Source organism: Pseudozyma flocculosa, assembly GCF_000417875.1.
Source record: "Pseudozyma flocculosa PF-1 unplaced genomic scaffold scaffold00007, whole genome shotgun sequence".
NCBI classification, from domain to species: Eukaryota; Fungi; Basidiomycota; class Ustilaginomycetes; order Ustilaginales; family Ustilaginaceae; genus Pseudozyma; species Pseudozyma flocculosa.
The window spans coordinates 415,247-436,207 of record NW_006920875.1 but is presented as its reverse complement, the minus strand read 5'-3'; the positions used below and the strand labels follow the sequence as shown (position 1 = coordinate 436,207).

Sequence of the window (20,961 nt, the reverse complement as noted above, 5' to 3'; positions counted from 1 at the left end):
AGCGTAGTCTGCCTGTGTGCACGGGCGCGCATCATGGTCCGCCTCGTTCCGACTCGACGGTACCGGATGCACCGTACACACGTACGGTCATCGGAACCGCGCGCGCTGAGCGACGTTCTATTTCTCATCTCGCCGCAGGTCGGCTGAGCCACAGCATGCTGTATGTACAGTGCATGCTGCGGTCGCTTCGGCCGTCGTACAACTGAGTCGTTACATACAGCCGCCTACACGAGTCGCCGCGGTGCATACGCTGGCTTGGCGGCGGCACCTCCCAACGCCTCTGTCGTGTTTGCGAGGCTCGGCGTCCTCCGCTGCACAACCTCGTATGGGTGCGGGGACAGCATGGCGCGGCCTAGCTTGTTTGGTCGATGCGTGCGGCCCCCGCTCGGCCCATGACGTCCATCAAGACTGCCGTATCTACAGGGTAAGTTCTCTGTAGGTAGCTCAGCGTCGCTGTGCGCACATAGGTGACCTGAGACGGTGCGGTCATAGAGGGATACGTAGATCGCGGAAGGCCAGGCCAGGCCAGGTGGGCTCGGTAATCTCGAGTTTCGTCTCGCGTCGAGGGCAACGGCCCCGGACCCAGAACGTCGGACTGGAAGGCAGCGATGCTGCGCTCCAAGTCGAGATGGGGCTCCATCAACGACGTTGCGCAGTCTTAACGTACTGACTCTTGCTCGATGCGCAGCGGCGCGGGGCCAGGATAGAATAGGTACATACTGCGGGGGCGGTCCTGGACCCAGCGATGGCCGGGGAAAGCCCAGGCAGTCTGAGCGACCTGGGCATCATGACGACTTCGAGGCGAGTTGCACAGGCACTCTACTCGTACTGTGCTGTAGGTACCTAGTTACAGCGTGTCGTCAAGTCGCCGCAAGCTGGCCACGACCATCTCGCGGCGACTTGGACGCATGGCCCCGCGGCTGGCCATGTGACAATCTTCTCATGGATCTCACCATACCGGCAGCGTACTGTACTGTACGGCACGGTACGGTACCTCCCATGGTGACGTGCCCATCGTCGTGGCCTTCGATTCCGTCCGTCGATGGCCGTAGGAGGTCTCAAGTCTGGCCGTATCTAAGCTCGATGGAAGACGCAACACCATATGATGGCATCCCGACGTCACTCTTCCAGGCTAGCGTGGCGAGTGCGCGATTCTTTTTTCTTCTTGTTCCGCGGTACGTACATACGGCAGGCGGAAGCTTGGTTGCCTGGCCCTCTACCTGGCCCGTACGTGCAGCTGCGGGAGCAAAGGACGGTCCATACGGCACGATATCCTCACCACGGGCTCATACTTCCGGCCAGCGTGCGAGATTGTGGCATGCCTGCATACGGGTACCCAAAACCATAGCAAGCCTCGTATCGGATGTGGTCCCCACGGGCCGGCTGTGAGCGCCGATCGGACGCAGCTGCGGCTTCGGGTGGTGTGCAGCAGAGATTTCGATGGACGTTCGAGCTGTGTTTGATGCTGGCCCGTACGAGACGGTGCCTTGATCCTGCGCAGGACGGCGTGGCTGGCTGGACCCCCTTCGATCTCTCTTCAAAGTCCGACTTGGCGAAGACGGGTGCCTGGCGGCGTGGCGGGTCGAGAGAGATTTGCGCGCATCACCTTCGAGCTCGCATCTCGCTCGGTGTTTGCAAGCCAGGCCGCACACGACCACGCCAAGCCAGCGGGCCATGGCCTTGGCTCTCGGAGCCGCTGGCGGGCCGACGACCTGGGATGGCAGACTCGCGTGACGAGGCATGGTTGGCGTGGCAGGCTTGGCCTGGTCAGGAAGCGACCGAGAGGGCCTTCGATGCGGCGTGCTTGCTTGCTTGCCCAGGCTAGGCGGGTCACCACGGCCGACGCAGGGTGATGTGAGTCAAGAAGAGCCAAACGCCTGCGGGCCCGCAGTAGCGACCCGCGCAGCTGCCTGCCTACGAAACTTTACAAACGAACGCCACGCATCGACCTGCGTTGGTTGCTGCGCGTCGCTTCGGCTCTTTTGCCATAATGCCGAAGCGCGGCCGGTTCCTCTGCGCCAGCGCCAGCGCCTACAAATGGGCCAGGCGCCAAAGTCATTGCCGGCAGCGCAGCCTGGCCCAGCTGTGTGACGTTCTGGAGCCCAGCAGCCTCGGCACAACTGTACGTTTGTCGGCAATGACGGGCGCCGCTCCGCCGCAACTCTCCCAGCCTCTCACCGTGACGCCAGCAGGCCCCCAACGGCGGCGGCGGCCTACCGTGGTCGCCTCGCCTCGCTCCGTCGCTCGACTCCGTTACCTTGGGTCGCCCACCCGTCCGCCCGCACTCGCCTCGCCAGATTTCTGAAAATCCCCGAGACGCTGCAAACAAGCCGGCCGCCCAAATCGATTCCAGAGCGCCCGGCCTGCCGTGCGCCTCCTTGGATCCGACCAGCCCGCCCGGCATGTCGCTCGTCCAGGCATCCCCAAGCATCCCTCCGCCCGCCTGGCCTGGCCTGACCTGGCCTCCCCACCAAGACCACCGTGGAGCCAAGCCGCCTGCGGCGCGGGCTAGACGACGGTCCTGGAAGATGCCTACATACGAGATCCGCCGAAACGGGCATCTCGAGCTGGCTGCACAGATACAGTACCCTCCTGTGCCTGACCCACCGTCTGGCTCACACCGGCGCGAGTCTAGGCAGGTAGGTACGGCATCTCGTTCCTGTCGGAGAGCCTGTCTTGAACGCACGCGCTGTCGACGGGATCTTGCACCTTGACCGGGAGTGGATGCCGGTGCGCCAATCACGCACGGTGCTTTCGTTGGTCGCCACTCGCCACGCCAGCAACGTCGATCTATTGACTCTGCCCGCACTGCCCTGCTGGGAAGGCAATCGCCCGTCGAACAGCTTGAGCCGGGCTGCCTCCGATGTCATCAGCGCCACTTCAAGCCTCGTACCTGTGACACAGATCTCAAGGGGGCCACGCTATAATCTCGCAACACAGCCAAGCGCTTCTGGTCGCTCTCGCCGACTGGAACGACGTGGCACGAATACGCGCCCCTAGGAGACCGTACCGTACCGTATCACGTCCAGGATCCGGCAATAGGGGACCGGTGGCAAGCGGAAGCCAGCCTGGTGGAGCTCCGAAGACGGCCGCGCTCAAGCTGTGGCTCGTGGAAGCAAGCGCGCGTGGCTCTGTTCTGCCGTCGCCCGTACATTCGTCCGTTGCAAACCTGCGGTCTCATCCGCGCAGCAGAGGTGCATGCTGCGCACAGTGCAGCGCGAAACCACACCGTACGGCTGGGCTCTGTACGGCGTCGCCCGAGCCTGGATCTCCGGACTGAGCTGCCACCTGGTCAAGCTCCAAGCAAGCCCGTCTCACAGCCCCTCCTAGTCACCGCCTTGCGCCCGGCGCGTCCCCGCGGAAGCCGTTGCAGGCACTGTATGTACATACCCAAGCCGTTGTCGTCGTTGGCGGCGACCCGTTCCGGCCCTCGCCGTGCCGCGCTGCGCTGCGACAGGCCCCTCATTCGAGCGGCTATTTGGGCGGCCGAAGCACACACCCTACAACCAACGCCCTCAAAGGGCGCAGACAGGGGGCAAACGACGACGGCGAGCCTTATTGCTCGTTTAAGGTAGAGAGGGATACTGCCGTGCCTCGGCCCCGCGGTCGTCAATGTACGTACGCCGGCAGCGCACCAAGCCTAAGCGGCCTACATTGGCGGTACGTCCTAGCGTCGCGCCGGCTTTCTCCCCTAGCGGTCCCCGACGGCGGCGACGACCACCTGGCGAGAGTGTGGCGAGCCGGCCGCGCGTGAACGCCCCCCAATCGTCTCTTCTGCCGCCTAGCCGCCTTGCCGCCTCGCCACAAGGCTGCCAGCAGCACGAGGCTTCGGTCACTCGACCGCCTGGCTCCGATATCTGGCGCCAAGAGCTGACCACCCTACTGTATCTGTACTTCGCAACCGACGGGGTGAGAGAGTGAGTGGTCGCCGGCTCCTGGAGACGTAGCGGGTGCTTGCTGAGAGCAGCTGCCAAGGTCTCAGATCCAGAGCTCGAGGTCCGCTCACCTCGGGACGGTCAAAGAGATCCGTTGGAGTCGCTGCGCACCCCCAACGAGGGCTGGCCCGTGAGCGAGCCGCACGATCTGCTCTACCACCGGCTCTTTGGCAGTCGCGGCCCAGGCGTGGTGCCCACAACTTGACACGCACGTCGGCCCTCAGCCAATGACATCCATCGCCAGCGGCCGCTGCCCCATCGGCGGATTGAGCCATGTCTGGTAGGATACGATGCGGTACGAAACGGCGCGCGTCGATTGGGAGCCGCGGGGGGTTACGTAGGAGGGCTCCTCTCTTTGCCCCGACACCATTGACGAGATTCCACGCCATGGCCATTGTCGCTCGTTATCGCAGACGGCCACGCAGAGCCTGCCTTTGATGTAGTTACCTGTGTACGTGACCCTGCCAACGGCAGCTTCAGCAACAAAACAGGGCTGCGATATGGGCATCCGATGCCGGTACCGGTGCGATCTCGGCTTTGATGCTGGCTCTCGGGAGTGAGATGGATACCGGTATGTTGAGCGCGACGACAGAGAGCGATGGGCGTGCGTGCGCTGGCGGCACAGTGCCCTGACCAGCTGCTGGCTGGCCATTCCTCGGTCCGCTCCGGTGCCCTCTTGCCTTCCCATCAATAGGTCATGCGTTGGCTTTTGTCGACGGCAGCGGGCGACGAGACGAGCTGAGAATGGGACCGGAGGACAATTAGCACACGCCCATGATGGTGACGACTCCTGGAATGGTCATCCCGGTCCCGTCAGGCCAGGCCAGGCCAGGGTCGAGCGATCCGCTCCCGTCCTTTGTTGTCGCCCTGCCTCCTGGCCGCGAGCCGGTTGGGGGCCACCCTCCCTCTGCCAGATCATTGCGATGACCGTCCCGACCGAAGTTAACCACCACCACCGCCCGCCCCGTCACCAGGCGCTGTTGCTCGGCAACAACCGCGCAGCTGACCTCGGGCTCGGAGCGTCGGTCGCCAACCCAGAGAGGAGGCAGCGGCGGCGGCGGCGTCGTCGGCTCGCTCGCCAAGAAGGGCGCCGGATGGCCCGCCGCCCAACAACGCCCGGCCGCTCCATCTCCTCGACCCAAACTGGCGGGCAGGCAGGCAGGCAGGCAGGCAGGCAGGCAGGCAGGCAGGCAGGCAGGCAGGCAGGCAGGCAGGTAGGCATGCCAGCCTGCCGGCCAGGGGGCAGCGAGCGAGGGCATGCCAAGCAGCCGCCACGTAGGTAAACGTACGGCGGCCAAGGTTCTCCCAGGCGAACCGACGGCGGCCAACTGGCACCTCGAATACAAACCAAGCCAGGGAACCGCTACAAACCTCGCCCGGCCCCTGCTGCGGGAAGTGACCGAGGGCTACAAATCATGTTCCGGCTGATTTCCATTGCAGCGACACGGGCGCCGGTACGTACCAGGCGAGAGGCTGGGGCCCAGCCGGTGACGGAGCGGACCATGCTCGGGCCAGGCTAGGGGACGAGGCAGGCTCAGACAGTGGGAGCTTGGCCTAGCCTGCTGGCCTGCGCGATCACCACCGACCGGAGCCTTCGCCGTCGCCGTCGTACCATCGTATCATTGTCCAAAGCCCCGGCCCGCCGAGCGAGCTCCAGGCTCCCGTAGCCAGAGCTAGGCGGTCCTGTACATGCCGCACCTCTGCCTGGCTCGTCGACACCGCGACGACGACGATGGCGATTGATTGATTGGCTCAACCCGACGTCGAGCGAAGGAGCGAGCGACGGAGGCGGAGCGTCAGCCCCGTCACCTCTCCTCTTGGGCGACGGCCACGGCGGCGGGCCATCCCCATGCGCTAATTCTTCTGCCGTGCGGAGGGTTGCGCTCTGGCTGCCGCGCTGCAACGGGGGGGTCCGCGCCGGTTGATTTTCTAAAATCGAGACGGAAGGAATGAATCAATTTGAGCTTAGGAGCCGGCAGCTGACTGGCCCGGTGCCGCGGCCTGCCTCCAGGGAGGCACACGGCCAGAGTGTCTTGGAGCCAAACGCACCAGCGGCCAGCAGCAGCGGCGACGACGGGCGGGCCCAGGCAGGCTACGCTGGAAGCTAGGCTAGGCCGCCAGAGCGCAGCGCTGCAGCGCCTGGGCCTGGCCTGGCACCGTACGCGTGCCAACGGAGGCCAGCCGTCCCCTCGCTCGCTTCCATCGACCCGGGGCCCGACGCCCCGTCGCCTGGTTCGGGCGCGCGCTGCAGCTGCGGGTGACCCACCCAACCCACCCATGCATCCACCTTTTTGGAAGAAAGCAGCAGACAGGCAGGCAGGCAGGCAGGCAAGCGAGGAGCGGGCTGGCTGGCAGGGAGGCAGGCCGGACGAGTGTACCGACCCCCCCTCTGCCAGCTGGCCATCCCTGCCTGCCTTGGCCCCCCTGGTGCCTGCCGGTCAGACTGCCTGGCCGCCCTTGGCCTAGCCTGGTGGGTGGGTGGGTCGCTCGCCTGACTGCCTGAATGCTGAGCTCTGGTGCCCTGCCTGCCCGCCAGACTGCCTGCCCTTCCCAGCCCTGCCTGACCGTCGATGCCATGCCATGCCTCAGCCGCAGGGGAGGTGGGCCCGCCTGCCCGCCTGCTGCTCTGCTGTGCCGCACGGCGTGCGTTGCTGTCCGCCCCCCGCCCCTCGCGGGCAGGGCAGCGCAACCAGCGCACCGTCACTCGCCGCCGTCGCCGCCGCCGCCGCCGCGGTCAGGACGCCCGACTTCCAGCCAACCAAAACCCAAGCACGGCGCTGTCGCCAGACCCGGCCCACCATCTTCCTGCTCCCTTCCTCCCCTTGCCTCCCGCCGCCACCCGACGTTATACAAAAAGCTCGCAGGCCGTGAGCACGTCCCCGTCTGCCGCTGTCCCTTTCCCCTCGTCACCCATCGCAAGATCACAATCCACGCCCTCCGTCCCTATCTCGGCCTCGCGCGCTCCCTGCTGGCTTGCCCAACCGTTGTCAACCCATCGACATCGTCACCTGCCCGCTCCCTCCCCTATAAACACATCGCACGGTCGTCACCCGCTGCCTGCAGCCGACCGCACCCCACGAAGTCTCCTGCCTGCCTGCCTGCAACCAGCGTCACAGCTCGTTATCAACATCCACCACGCCACGCCTACGGCAGCAATAGTCGCAGTCGCCACCGACTCTATACCGCCGTCCGACCCTCCGATCGTGGATAGAGACTGCCACCACTTGGGACGAACCTCACCCCTCCCGAATACAGCCGGCCGCCCACCCTGAACCTTCCATATGGACTTCTTGAAGATGCCAGCTCCCATCCCGATCAATCGCAATACGTCCCAGCTGGACTCGTTCGGGTCCCAGCGCCCCGGCGGCCTCACCCCCAAGCAGGCTAGCTTCCTCGGCGGCGCGAGCTACAAGGAGCCGATGGCTCTTTCGTTTGGCAAGGATGTCTCGGAGTGAGTATTGCACCGACCTGGTCACGGCACGACGGCGCGCTCTTGGATGGGGAGGGGAGAAAGGAGAGGCGCTGACCCGATCGTCTTCGATCTGCCCACCAACGAACCTCTTTCTCCGCGTCTAGGATCATGGACTACTCCATCTCTCGCTTCTCGACCTCGACCGAGTCCGACATCACGGTGGCGCCATCGTCGACCCGCCTCGAGTCGACCTTCTGCCGCAACTTTACCTGCTGTGGCCAGAAGCTCGACGACCTCCACGACCTGCTGCAGCACTATGAAGAGTGCCACGTCAAGTTCGAGGACGACGAGATGCCCGCCATGATCACCGACGACGACGTCGACTCGTCGGCCTCTTCGTCCGAGACGGCCTCGCAGCCCCCCAGCCCGCGCACCACGACCGCCTCGACTTCGGGCGCGGCCGCGTCGACGTCGACCCACCCCACCACCGCCGTCAACGCCGGCGCCGGATCCTCGTCGCAGACCAAGGCCAAGCCCCCCATGCAGAGCACCGACTCGTTCGAGACCACGTCGGCCTTTGACACGGCGGTCATGAGGTCGCCATCGCTGTCCAAGGGCAAGAAGCGCTCGTTTGGCCAGTACGCCAACAACGCCGGCGGATCCAGCAGCGCCATCCACCAGTCGCTTCGACGCGCCCTCATCGACGGTGGCGTCGGCCGCCGCACGCCCGGTCAGCCCCAGATCTACGCCCCCAACTCGCCCTTCTCCACGCCCGGCAGCTCGATCCCCGGCACCCCCTCGTGTGACTCCGAGAACGGCGACTTTTTCGGCAATGGCGTCAACCCGTCGGCCTTTTCGGCGCTCTCGATCCGTGGCAACGCGTCCGACGAGCACCACCTGCCGTCCTGCGCGCCGCCCAACCTCTTCTTCCCGGCTTCGGGTACGTCGACGGCCGCCGGACAGCCTCCGGCCAAGCGCGAGCGGACCAGCTCGGCCAACACGTCGTCGGCCGCCATCAACATCGAGAACGCACTCAAGGCCAACTCGTCGAGCGTCGACAAGCCATACAAGTGCCCGGCGCCCGGCTGTGACAAGGCGTACAAGCAGATGAACGGACTCAAGTACCACCGCCTCCACGGCCACTGCAACCAGAACAACCTGCCGATCCAGACGCAGGCCGCCCAGGCTGCGGGTCAGCTGCCTCCCGCGGTTGCCGTCAGCGCGGGCCTGGGCGCTAACGGAAGCCAGCCTGCGACTCCCGCCCCGTCTGCGGCTGCTTCGCCGGTCAACTCCAAGGCCGCCGCGTCGCCCCTCAACCCTGCGGCCGGCAGCTCGGCATCGCCGCCTTCTGGCGCCAACTCGACCATCGACGACGCCGGATCCCTGGCCAACATTACCACGCCGCCCAGCACGCCGCCCTCGCCCTCGGCGGGTGGCGCGACTCAGAGCAAGGCTGCCTCGCCCCAGCCCTCGAGCCCGGCCTCCAATGCGGCGCCGAGCTCCGGCGGCATCCCGCTGTCCGACCGCCTCTACATCTGCCAGGTCGGGGCCTGCGGCAAGCGCTATAAGAACCTCAACGGGCTGCGCTACCACTACCTCCACTCCGGACAGCACGGCCTGCTCGGCATGCAGCTGCTCCAGTCGGGCGGTGGATCGAGCGCCAAGGTTGACGCCAGCGGTCGGGCTCCCGTCAGCACCAGCACTCTGAGCAGCGAGGAGATCGCCGCTGCGGCCCAGGCTGCCCAGGCCGCGCAGGAGCAGATGCAGGCTGCCGCCGCCAAGTCGGCCGCCGCCACCGCCGCGTCTGCTGCTGCTGCTGCCGCTGCCGCCGCCGCCGCCGCCGCAAGCAACAACACCGGGGCCAACGGCCAGGCCTAGAGGGCGTGGGGGCGGGACGCCTCAGCACCCGCCTGGATCGTCCAACCTGCCTCGTCTGGCTGCCCCGCGCAGTCTTCCGTCTCTTGTCTCGTGTCTCAAACTCAACGATACCCCATGTATACATCTGTCCCGTCCCGCGCATCGCCCCACCCCTCTGTTGCTTTCGAGTCCCGTCCCTATCCCCATCCACCCACCGACCCGGATACGTGCTCCTGGAGCATAGAGATCTTGGAGCCGGACCATTCCCCTTTCCTCGCCATGTCTGCTGCTCCGGCTCCAGACTGGGCGGCCAGCCAAATTTGTACTTCGCGCTGCGCCGCCGCCGCTTCTCTCCTCTCTCTCTGCGTGTAAGATAGTCTTCTTTGGCCGCCGTCGACGCCGCCTGCTGGGCTCGCCGTCCTTGTCCTCCGGCCATCCCGGGTCGAGGGACGGACCCAGCGAACCCCCAAAATGTACAGAAAAGAGGCCTCAGTGCCTCGATCTTCATCTCCCTACCCCGCGCTCCCCCGCCCCGCGCCCATCTGAGCGTCCTTCGGTGCTCTCGTTGTGCTTGGCTCTGCTGTGCCGTGCCTTGATCTCTGCGTGGCAGCAGCAGCAGCAGCTCACGGCGTCTGTGGATCGTGCGGGCTGGGGGTCGGACCGGCGAAAAATCAGAAGCAAGCGGTGTGACTCGGTCCGTGCCTGGTTGCTGCAGGCCGACGAGATAAAGAAGCCGTTGAGCGGGGCGGGCCCTTGGCTGGCAACGGCGCTGCCGCCTTTCTTCCTCGACCCACCCGACCCACCCTCGCCTCTGGACCGACCGACCTTTCCTTGCCTTGCCTTGCCTTGCCTGGCCCTATCGCTTGCTCTCCTTGGCCCCACCATCTTCTCACTCTCTCTTGCCCTACTGCGCGATCCTTTCAAGTCACCACCATGACTGCGCCTCTCCAACCTGCCGCCCGCGGCGTCCTCGCATCGGCCTCTCGCACCTCGCGAGTTGCGATGGCGGCGCGCGCCCTTTCCACGAGTGCCACAGCGCCGGCCTCGGCCTCGACCTCTGCCTCCTCCAGCTCGCATTCGGCGGCGCCCAAGCCTCCGCACCTGCTGACGCTGGCCGACCTGTCGCCCGCGCAGATCCAGTCGCTGCTGCAGAGCGCCATCGACTTCAAGGCGGCCTCCAAGGCTGCATCGCTCTCGACGCCCGCCGACCTGCGCAAGAAGCTCGGCGTCCACGACTCGGCGCTGCCCCAGAGCCTCAAGGGCAAGTCGGTCGCCATCATGTTCAGCAAGCGCAGCACGCGCACCCGCGTCGCTAGCGAGACGAGCGTCGCGTCTCTGGGTGGACACCCGCTCTTCCTCTCGCCCTCGGACATCCAGCTCGGCGTCAATGAGAGCCTCTACGATACCGCGCGCGTCGTCAGCTCCATGGTCGACGGCATCATGGCCCGCGTCGGCGGCCACGATGAGGTAGAGGTGAGCAGTCTGTTGGGCGCGACGGCCGCTCGGAACCTTTGATCGCCGCCGTGTTTCTGAACGTCGACGTTCCGCCGTTGGCTCCCTGCCGGCCCTGCCCGCCCACTCCCTCTGCGCAGCTCCTCGCAAAGAACTCGACCGTCCCCGTCGTCAATGCCCTCTCGGCCCGCTATCACCCGACCCAGATCCTGGCCGACCTGCAGACGATGCTCGAAGTCTTCCCAACAGGCTCGTCGCCGTCGGTCTCGTCCAACCTCGCCTCGCTGGCCGGCCTCAAGGTGGCATGGGTGGGCGACTCGAACAACATCCTCAACGACATGCTCGTCGCCTACCCGCGCCTCGGCATCAACCTCGCGGTGGCGGCGCCTAAGGGCAAGGCGTACGAGCGCGACCAGGTAGTCTGGGGCACTATGCAGGACGGCCTGGCCGAGCTCAAGCGCAACCCGACCGGCGTCGCCAGCGGGCACGTCACCTGGTCCAACGACCCGTTGGAGGCGGTCAAGGACGCCGACGTCATCGTCACCGACACCTGGTGAGTCTGCAGTGATGGAAGCCCGTGCGGCGGCGGCGGCGGCGGCGGCGTGCACCGGGCTCGTGGCGAGTGGCTGAAGTTCCTCTGATCCCGCCTGCCTTGGCCCTCGTCCTCTAGGATCTCGATGGGCGACGAAGCGCAAAAGGAGCAGCGCCTTCGCGACTTTGCCGGCTTCCAGGTGACCGAGGAGCTGGCCAAGAAGGGAGGCGCCAAGCCCAACTGGAAGTTCATGCACTGCCTTCCGCGCAAGGCCGACGAGGTCGACGACGAGGTGAGTAGCGGGTGCGCACGAGGATGAACGCGCGCGCGCCAAAGATACGATGCTGAGCCCCGGCCCTTCCTCTCCTTTCCTCTACTTTGCGCCCGACTTGCTGCGCGGCACGCCCCGACAGGTCTTCTACAGCGACCGGTCCGTCGTCTTTCCCGAGGCCGAGAACCGCAAGTGGACCATTATGGCCATCTTTGAGTGAGTCTTCCCTTTGACGGCCGAGCGCGACACGATCCGTTGCCACTGCGACTGACCCGCCCGCCGGCCCGCTGGCCCGCTGGACCTTGGCTCACGCCCTTGCAACAGCCGCATGTTTGGACGATGGGAGCTGTGAGCCCTTTGCTGCGTCGCTGCCTCCGCTCCTTTGTATGTGCAATGCCAGCCCCGTTGCGGCCCTGTCCGCCGCGGTCCTATCTGAATCCACCTTGGCCGTCAGCCACCAGCCATCTGGAGTCACAGTGCTCAATAAGCTAGGTGGCAGTTGTCTGGGATCCGATCCCGATCGGAACCGAGGGGGCGTGCATCGCAGCCAAGCAAGGCCTCGGGGCGCTCCACCCCTTTGTTCGGGAAGGCACACGTACGGGCGGGCGGCCTCGGTCGGCCTTTCCTGATTTGCCCTGGCGCTGCACGCACGCCGCGCCTGCACGCGCATGTGCGCCCGAGCCTCTGTCCTGCCTGGCCCGCCTGCCTAACCTAGGCTGGTCGACTAGCCTGTGAACCCGAACGCGCGGTGCTGCTAGGCTGGAGGCCCGGCCGGCTCAGCATGCCCCCCTCTTCTCTCCTCCTGGCCCGCTCTGCCTTCCTGCGCCTCCTGCGCCCTGCCCCTCTGCCCGAAAGGCGGTGCTGGTATAAGAAACGTGCTGCTCGCCATCGGTCCCTCCTTCCTTCCCGACTCCCTCCATCCCATTCCATTCCGCACATCCTCTCCCGTCCTTTCGCTTTCGTCTGGATCCCTTGCCCTCTCCCTCCCTCTGTCTCTCTCTCTCTCCCTCCGCGTCTCTTCTGCGACTCGCATTCCCCACCACCTCCCCGCTGAACCCGACGTTGATCGTTGGCCGCATACACCTTTCCTAAACCGATCATCCCTCTCAAGCTTGTCTGCGACGGCTCTCCACCCTAGACGGACGGAACCACTTCTTTCTCTCGTCACCTCCCCTTTCCTCCTCACCCGCTCTCATCCTCGCCCTCTCTCGCCATGACTCCTCAGCGCTTCTTCTTTGTCGCCCTCGCCGTCGTCCTGTCGGTGTCTTCGGGCATCGCGCCGGCCGAGGCCAGCATCGATCGCGTCCGCTTCAACCAGAACGCCCTGGCCAGGAGCCACCGCGTCATGATGGACAAGGAGGACTTCGCCAAGCGCTCCGTCGACCTGCCCGGCGCCAAGCGCTTCTCGAGGCGCAAGGCCACCGCCGCCCAGCGCAAGGCCCAGGAGGAGCTCAACCAGACGGCCGCCGCGTTTGGCGCCAAGAATGCAGAGTGGCAGGCCGCCGCCATGGAGCAGCTCAAGGCCGGCAAGACGCCTCAGACGTTTGACGAGTACTTTGGCGGCTCCAACCAGGCCTCGTCCGGTGAGGCTCAGGCCAGCCCTCAGCAGGCCGACGCTACCCCCGCTCCCGCTCCCACCACTTCCAACGACAGCGGCGCGCAGTCGCAGGACGACGGCGCCGACGAGGAGTGCGCCGACGACGGCGAGGCCTCTGGCGACGCTTCGTCTGGCCAGGGCTCGACCACCGCCCCCGCTCAGCAGGACGCCAACAAGCCCACCACCAAGGTCCAGGGCGCATACAAGGCCCCCAAGACCGACGGCGGCAACGACCAGGCCCAGCAGCAGCAGCAGCAGCAGGCGCCCGCCCCCAAGAAGAAGAGCTCGCAGGGCCAGGACCAGGCGTCCTCGTCTTCGTCGTCTTCTGCTTCGTCATCGTCGTCCTCGGGCGGCAACGGAAACGCGTCTTCGTCGTCGTCGTCGTCGTCGTCGTCGTCTTCGGCCTCGTCTGGCGGCGGCGGCGACCACCAGGGCCAGGCCACCTACTACGCCCCTGGTCTCGGAGCCTGCGGCAAGACCAACAGCGTGGGCGACCGCATCGTCGCCATCTCTGCGTCGCTCTTTGACTCGTTTGGATCGGGCAACCCCAACAACAACCCCGCCTGCGGCCACAAGATCAAGGCCACGTACAACGGCAAGACGACGATGGCCACCGTCGTGGACCGCTGCGTGGGCTGCGCCGAGTACGACCTCGACTTTACCGAGACGGGCTTCCAGGACCTGGCCGACCTCGGCCTCGGACGCCTCTCTGGCATGACCTGGGAGTGGGTCGGAGGTGCCCCCAGCGCCCACTAGGTTGCTGGCATCGCCGTTGCCGTCGCCGGCGCCATCGCCATGCCTTTGCCGGACGAGCTCGCTGGTCGAGTGCGTCGATGGTAGCATCACGTTGACCGTGATGGCGTGGCTCGCGGCGGCTGCTCCCGTGGCCCTGTATCCATCGCATCGCAAGCAGGGCACTTCTGGTCAATGGCCCTTGCGCGCACGCGAAGCGATCCTGCCTGTCGTCTGTCCCACCAAGCCCTGGAGGCTGCCCTGTATCACCCTGGTTTCCGCCCGCTCTCGTCGTCGATCCGTCTTTCACCTTGACCCTTACCATCACCCGCAGCAGCAACCGCAGCAAGCAACCCTACCTTCCCAATGTATCTCTACGTCTGTCCTACCGTCCCCCCCTCGGGCCTCCCCACCTGGATGTGCGGAACATCCCCATCACTCCCCTCCCTCTCTGGCCGCGTTCGCTCCGAGTGTGTGGTTTCGTGGCCGTGGTCGGAGCGTGACCTGACCCAGGGAAGGATGGCGAGCGCGACCCTCGCCCCGCCCCCGCCTGGCTCCGCCTTTGGCCGTGGCCCGAGTCAGGAGTGGCAGGCTACCGGTAGCGCGGCCCTGATCGCTGGCCGACAACGCGACATCGAGGGTCTCTTTCGACTGCAGATGTGATGTCGGCAATGACGGGGCTGGTGTCACGGAGGCAGCTGGCGTGCGCCCACCTGTAGCTGCGTTGCCACGGCTGCTCTACCTCGCCCTGGTTGAGACAGGTCGCCCTCGGGTCTGCCCGCACGGCCGATTGGAGCGTCTTGGCAGCCGAGTCCGCTGTCCGGTGCCATCACGTCCATCCGAGCCTGCAGTCCATCAGAGAGAGAGAGGGAGGGGGGAGGGAGAGGATTGGGGGGAGCGATGTCGAATCGAGCGAGATGCGCTAGAGTCGATCGTAGCGTACCAGAGAGGGCTGGCAGGGCAGGGCAGCACCTGGCTGCAAGGGCGACCGAGGAAGAAGGATGCGATGGGGGGCCCTGGGGCGAGAGCAGCGGGGACGGCGGACAGAAGCAAAGGCCAGGCGCAGGCGCAGGCGAAGGCGCAGGCAGGGGACGATTTTTTTGGGCGCTGTCGCTGGCGCAAGCGCAAAGCGGACAGGCCACCGCGCTGGGCTGGGCTGAAGCTCGCCCTGGCGGAAGGGGCGGGCGGGCAGACAGGAAGGCAGGCACCTCGGCCCACGGCCCGCCCGCCCCTTCGCCAAGTTTCAGACACCCGCACGCCCGTAACGGTACCGCGCCGAAAGCCCCCGCCGGGCGGGCGAGGGAGCGAGGGGTCAGGCCACGGGCAGCCAGGCAGACAGCCAGACAGCCAGGACGGCCAGACGGGCAAGCCAGACCCACAGACCGACACACGGAGCGACAGCAGCAGCAGCAGCAGCGACAGCGACAGCCAGGAGAGGAGGACGTGCGCTCGACAGGCGGCCTCTCGAGACAGCCAAGCCAGCCAGGCCACACCAACGCAGCCCCGCCGAGAGCCCCCGCCCGGCATCGACCTCGACCTCGACCTCGACCTCGACCTCGACCTCAACCTCAACCTCGACTCCGACTTCGCACTAGACCACACCCAAGCACCCTTCCCTACGTCGCCCCGTCGACACCACCGCACCCTACCAGCCCGACCCGTCTCATCTCGCCTCGCCTTGTCGCCCATCCCCAACCTCGACCACTGCGGCGACCACTCGGGCCTTTGGCGCTCAAAAGCTCGCTGCGTTTTCCACGGCCCTAGCTTCGCCGGCCAAGCCGCTGGACGAGGACCGCTCACGGCGTAGCCACCAGCCACCCGGATCACCATCACCGGGCGGAAGCAGCTCCGGCTTCAATAACCTAGCAAGCCGTGCCCTCGCCGTGATCTCGTCGAGACACACACAGCACCCCTCTGTGGCCGCCTCGGGACAGCTCATACCCCTCCCGCCGCTTTGACAGCAGCCCTTGCCCGATCAATCCTACCCAGTCGCACCCGCACTGCTCGGACCCACCACTACCACCACCACAGACTCTGCCTTTCGCTCCACTGCTCGTCCCTCTGTGCGACCCCTTCTGCTCGGAACCCACGACGCCACGTCCTTGCATGATTCCACCACCGCCGCCCTGCTTGTCCATCCTCGACTAGGCGTTCCTTACCCGTCTCGCCAAGAGCCCGCCCGGCGTCCCTGTCGCGAGCGAGCCAACCTTTTTTGCCAAAGTCCTCCGAGCAGGAAGCCCCCGCAGCGGCCGACAAGCGCAGAGGAGGCAGAACGACCACCATCGTCGCTGCTGCTGCTGCTGCTGCTGCCGCCGCCGCCGCCGTTGCCTGTTCGCTCTTGGCAAGGCTTGCTGCTCGGTCGGTCATCGCCCCTCTGCGTGCGTCACCATGAACGGCGCCGCTGCCTCACCACAGCACGCTGGTGCAGGGCCATCTCAGAGACGGGACCTCGAGCGCCAGCCGACCTGGGCCAAGTTCGATTTCGGCGGCGACTTCGACCTCGACCAGTCGACGCCGGCATCAGAGCGTCCCGGCGACGCTGGACCCAGCCGAACCAAGCAGGCAAGAGGTAAGCCTCGCGAGTCGGCTAGTCCAGGATCCTGCTGCCAACGGTCCACAGGGCCTCGCCCGCTGACATGCTTCCGCGTCTCTGAACCGTATGGCCCTCAAGGCTTCCCAGCTCCCCTCTCGACGTCCAAGGCCTTGCAGGGTCAGGGCTCGGCAAGGATGGGAGACTTTGCAGGCGCTGATCCGATGATAGCGCATCCAGAAGCGCTTGCTCAGGGGGGCTTCGATCCGCGCCTCACGGCTGCCAGTGGAGCTGCGTCGGCAGCGCCTGCTGCTCCTGCCGCTGCCGGCCAGAGCGACTGGAACCGCACCCCGAGACTACAATCAGAGTTCGCAAACGGCTTGTCTCGTCAGTCGCCCGACCAGCGGGCTGCCGCCGAGCGCCCGCAGTTTACGCCGAGCAACGGGCAACGGCCCTTTGCGGCCGGTGCCATCTCGGCGTCTCCGGTATCCACCCCGCGCGATCAGCATCGCGCACAGATGGCAGCCGCGGCCTCTTCGAGCCCCTCGTACGCGAGCGCCGGATTCGATTCGGCAGTCAACACCACCCCAAAAGCGACCGGGACCAACAGTTTCATCCCCCAGCAGCAGCAGCAGCGGCAGCAGCACCGTGCGGCGACGCACGAGCCGGCCTTTGTCGAGCGTCAGGAGCAAAGGCCGCCCCTCCACCGGCCGATTTCGTCGGCCGACGCCTATAACCAGCCCGATCCGGTGCTCGCGTCGCTTGCGGCCGCTGGCAGCGGCGGCGGTAGCCGACCGGGCACCGCCCTCAGCCAGATGAGCGGCGAAGGTTGGATGTCCGAGGGCGCCGGCAACCGCAGCAGTTACAGCACCAACTACAGCGCCACGGGCAAGGAGGCCAGGCGCGCTTCGGTGCTCTCGTTCCAGACGGCCATGAGCGGGGGCGGCCTGGACGGCTTCGCCAGCGGTGATGAGGCGAGGACATCCAGCCGTGGCGGCGACGACAATTTCGAGGAGGCCACCGAGGCACTCGCTGCCAGGCCGGTGCCGGGGACCAAGAGTGGCAGGGCTCTTCGCGAGAGCATCCAGCCCTGGCTCCAAAACTCCAACTTCAGCGGCTACGGCTCTTCGCCCGATGAGCGAACTCTGCCCGGCGCCCTCCCTCCAGGCGCCTGGGGCGAGCCAAGCTACCGCAACAGCACGTCGAGCCCGGCTTCGCGCACGGTACCGCTCTACAGCTCGTATCGCCAAAGTCCCAAGACGGCCAGCTCGGCGCTTCCTCCGCTTCCACAAGAAGAGCCCGCCTTCCAGCCGGTGCCACCCCCGGTGCCCGCCAAGGCGACTGCGTCTCTGCCGGCGACCAGCCCCAAGCTGCCCCCGCTCCAGATGCCCGATCTGCTCTCCATCCCCCGGTCCTCGGCGGCGGCAGGGCCTCCCTCTTCGACAATCGGCCCGTCTTCGGACGCCGGACAGACGGTCGGACCGCCCTCGGCCAACGAAGCCGTATCGACCGCGGCCGCAAGGTCCGGCATCGCTTGGGCCGACGCCTCCGGATCCATGCCATCGGCCGGTGCATCCGGTCGCGATGCGGGCGTCGAGACGGCGAGCACCGTGGACGGACCTCTCTCGGACAATGTGATCCCGCCGCCATTGCCGTCGGAAGTCGCAGAGGCGGCTCATCGTCCGGGTGAGTCGCCCGTCACGCCCGTGGCGCCCGTCGCCCAGAAGCCGGTGTCGGACTTTCGACGAAAGCCGCTGGCCAACCTCGGCCCCGAGGAGCCGGCCGCTAGCCCGGCGCACCTGCAGTCGCTGAGCGAGCCCGGTCGAGCGGGCGTCGTCGGCACGGCAGGAGATGCTGGACAACGCGCTAGTGAAAGCGGCACCGCTGCGACGGCCGCGAAGGGACTCGAGGCGGACGGCGAAAACGCTGGCGCGGCCGCGCCTATCTCGACCCCTGCGGATGGCAGTGCCGTCCCGGCCGACCGTCAGCGACGCCCTTCCAGCGCCAGCCTGCTGCCTACGGCTGCGCTGGCCCAGCCGCCGCAACCGACGGCGGCGTCTGCCGCGCTCCTCGAGCGGTCCGCATCGCCCAGTATTGAGGGCCCGTCAAGGGAGCCGAGCCCTCCGCCGGACGGCGAGGTCGAGGCGAGGGCCGAGTGGGAGCGCACGCAGATGAAGCGCAAGCAGAAGCGCGAGGAGTCGGCCGCGAAAACGAGCAGGACCTCTGGCACCCTGCGCAGCCAGCTCAGGCCGCTGCAGCTCGTGCCCGCAGAGTCGGTGCTCGGTCCGGTCGAGGACGCGAGGACACCGGTGTCGGCGCACGTCCAGGATCCCGCAGCCTGCACGTCGCCCAGCAGCGCACGGCGACCCTCGGGCGCGGCGCTCGACGGAGTCTCCGGCACCAAGGACGGCGGCAACGCCAACAACAGCAGCACCAATCCCAACCGGCAATCCAACGCGTCGGATGCCGTCGTCAGCACGCAGCAGCTGCAGCGGAACCAGGCACGGGAGCAGAGGAGGAGCGTCGGAGCCTTTAGCGCCTCGATGGCGGCCGCCAACGCCGTCTCGGGCGGGTCCAACGGCCCTTACCCCGTCTTCACCTCGCCGACCGTGGCGAGCAAGAAGGGCGCGCGGCAGTACCCTGGCATCATGCCGCAGCGCAGCCTGGTGCCGCCGTTTGAGCTGCAGAACCGGCCCGACGGGCTGCCGTCCGGGCTGATTGGACCCGACGGCGTCCGCCGCAGCATCAACGACCCCGAGGTCTGCCTCGAGTGCATGATGCGCGACGAGGACATGATCGACGTGCAAGTCGTCGGCGAGGGCATCTGGGAGCGCGAGAGCGACAAGGACTTCCTCGAGGCGGTACGATTCGAGGCTGAGGAGGCCTCCCGGCAGCACCAAAGGGCTGCCACCGAGGAAGGCGAGGGCGGCAGCGTTCACGAGCACAGCAGCAACCACGGCAGCTCCTCGCAGCGCCATACGCTATCGTCGTCCGAGCGCGCCCAGAGCCGCAACGCGACGCTGCCGCCGAGGCCGCGGCACAAGAAGATCGGCAAGGGCGAGCCGCTGACGTCGGAGAGGCTCAAGCTCCACACTCAGATGAACCCGCCGGCGTCGTCGCATCGCTGGCGCACGCTGCAGACGTTCCTGGCGGTGCAGGCAAAGTACATCGCCATGGAGCACGAGAGGCTGAGGCACGAGGCAGAGCGTCGACGTTCGACCGCCATCGCGCCCGGAGCGACCACCGCCGGCGCCGGCGGGCGTGGCAGCCCCGATCCTGGACGCCAGTCACCGGTGCCCGCCGGCACACCTGGCCGCGATGCCGCTTCGAGCCTGCGCAATCGCAGCTCCTCGGGAAGCCTCCTCAAGAACGCCATCGTCATGGACGACGACGGCCTCTCGCCTGCAGAGCGCGAGGAGAAGCTGCGCGACATTGCCTCAGCCCGTGCGGCACGCAGCAGGGCCGCAGGGCTTGGAGCTCCACACCCCGTCGCGTCCACCCCGCCAGCTTTGCCCTCAGTGCCTCCCGTACCGCGGCCCGTCTCGTCTCTGCAGCAGCCGCCGGTCCCGGCGGCGGCAAGCGATGTCGTGCCTGCGAGCAGCGGATGCCTTCCTCAGTTGGGCACACCCGTCCGAACAGGGGCAGCGGCCGGAAAGAGGACCAGCAGCGCTCACGAGCTGCGTCCGCCCTCGGGCGCCCTCTCGTCCCCGGTCCCGTACCCGCCCAGCCCCGCCGAGAGCCTGGCGCCTCCCTCCCGTCCGTTTGTTCCGACTTCGCCGAGCGCGTCCTCGCGCCTCGCCTCTCGGTCTGGAGCTTCGCAGCTTTCGCTCATGCACAGCGGCTCGATGATCGACATGCACGTGGCGCTCGAGGATCGCAACGAGCACCGCCTCAACCAGGCCGGCTTCATCCCCGGCACTCCGATCGCCATGGAGAGCCCCGGCGCCATGAGCCGGGCCTTTTACGGCTTCCCTGGCGACGGCGAGGTGCCCGCACCGGACATGGCGGCAGAGCAGGCCCGTATCGTCCCCGGCGAAGGTTACGTGGACCCAGAGCGGGCGAGGCCCGAGGGCATGCGCTCGTCGCCGGCGCGGGACGAGTCGATCAAGCGAAAGAAGAAGGGCTTCCGCGGCTTCATCTCGAAGCTGACGGGCAGCGGCGGGGGCGGCTCGACTGGCAACGGCAGCAGCCACACGGCCGGCGCCTCGGGTGCTGGCAGCGTCAACGGCAGCGTCGCCAGCCGGAACGCGAGCAAGCGTTCGCGCTCCTCGTCCAGCCCGCGGGCCGCGTCGGCCTCGCTGCCCTACGATCCCACCGTCGATCCCGTCCCGACGCAGATCAATGGCGGCGGCGGTCTGATCAGCAAGGCGAGGAAGTCGATGTCCCTCTTCACCGATCCCACGCAGGCGCAATCGGCGGATGACGAGGCGCTTCTGCGATCGAGATCGCAGACGCAGCTGCAGAGCCTCCCGGCGCCCTTTCAGAATCCGCCGGGCATGGCGAGCCAGTCGAGCCTGGACCTGGGGCCCTTCCAGCAGCAGCCGACGTCTTCGAGCCCAGGTGGCAAGGGGGGAGCGGCTGCGTCGGCGTACAGCAGCAGGCGAGCCAGCAACCTCGCTCCTTCGGGCCTCTCTGCGGGGCCG

The 20,961-nt window shown here is 67.0% G+C and overlaps 4 protein-coding genes across 4 annotated transcripts in view; all 4 read left to right on the top strand.

The window, feature by feature from the left end:
• Positions 1-7,216: 7,216 nt before the first annotated feature.
• Positions 7,217-9,225, top strand: PFL1_02565 (uncharacterized protein; the record flags this gene model as incomplete). Its single annotated transcript, XM_007880081.1, has 2 exons — positions 7,217-7,386; positions 7,512-9,225. 2 exons carry the CDS (start codon positions 7,217-7,219, stop codon positions 9,223-9,225), a joined length of 1,884 nt encoding a protein of 627 aa, XP_007878272.1.
• A 912-nt stretch (positions 9,226-10,137) lies between these two features.
• On the top strand, positions 10,138-11,811 carry PFL1_02564 (uncharacterized protein; the record flags this gene model as incomplete). Its single annotated transcript, XM_007880080.1, has 5 exons — positions 10,138-10,677; positions 10,797-11,209; positions 11,327-11,480; positions 11,602-11,675; positions 11,784-11,811. 5 exons carry the CDS (start codon positions 10,138-10,140, stop codon positions 11,809-11,811), a joined length of 1,209 nt encoding a protein of 402 aa, XP_007878271.1.
• An 861-nt stretch (positions 11,812-12,672) lies between these two features.
• Positions 12,673-13,812, top strand: PFL1_02563 (uncharacterized protein; the record flags this gene model as incomplete). Its single annotated transcript, XM_007880079.1, has 1 exon — positions 12,673-13,812. One exon carries the CDS (start codon positions 12,673-12,675, stop codon positions 13,810-13,812), a length of 1,140 nt encoding a protein of 379 aa, XP_007878270.1.
• A 2,364-nt stretch (positions 13,813-16,176) lies between these two features.
• PFL1_02562 (uncharacterized protein) overlaps positions 16,177-20,961 on the top strand; it is a gene marked incomplete at both ends in the record, with an annotated part of 6,444 nt that continues 1,659 nt past the window's right edge. The window contains 2 exons of the mRNA XM_007880078.1: positions 16,177-16,357; positions 16,469-20,864. Coding sequence (XP_007878269.1) covers positions 16,177-16,357; positions 16,469-20,864 — 4,577 coding nt within the window. The remainder of the gene's footprint in view (positions 16,358-16,468; positions 20,865-20,961) is intronic.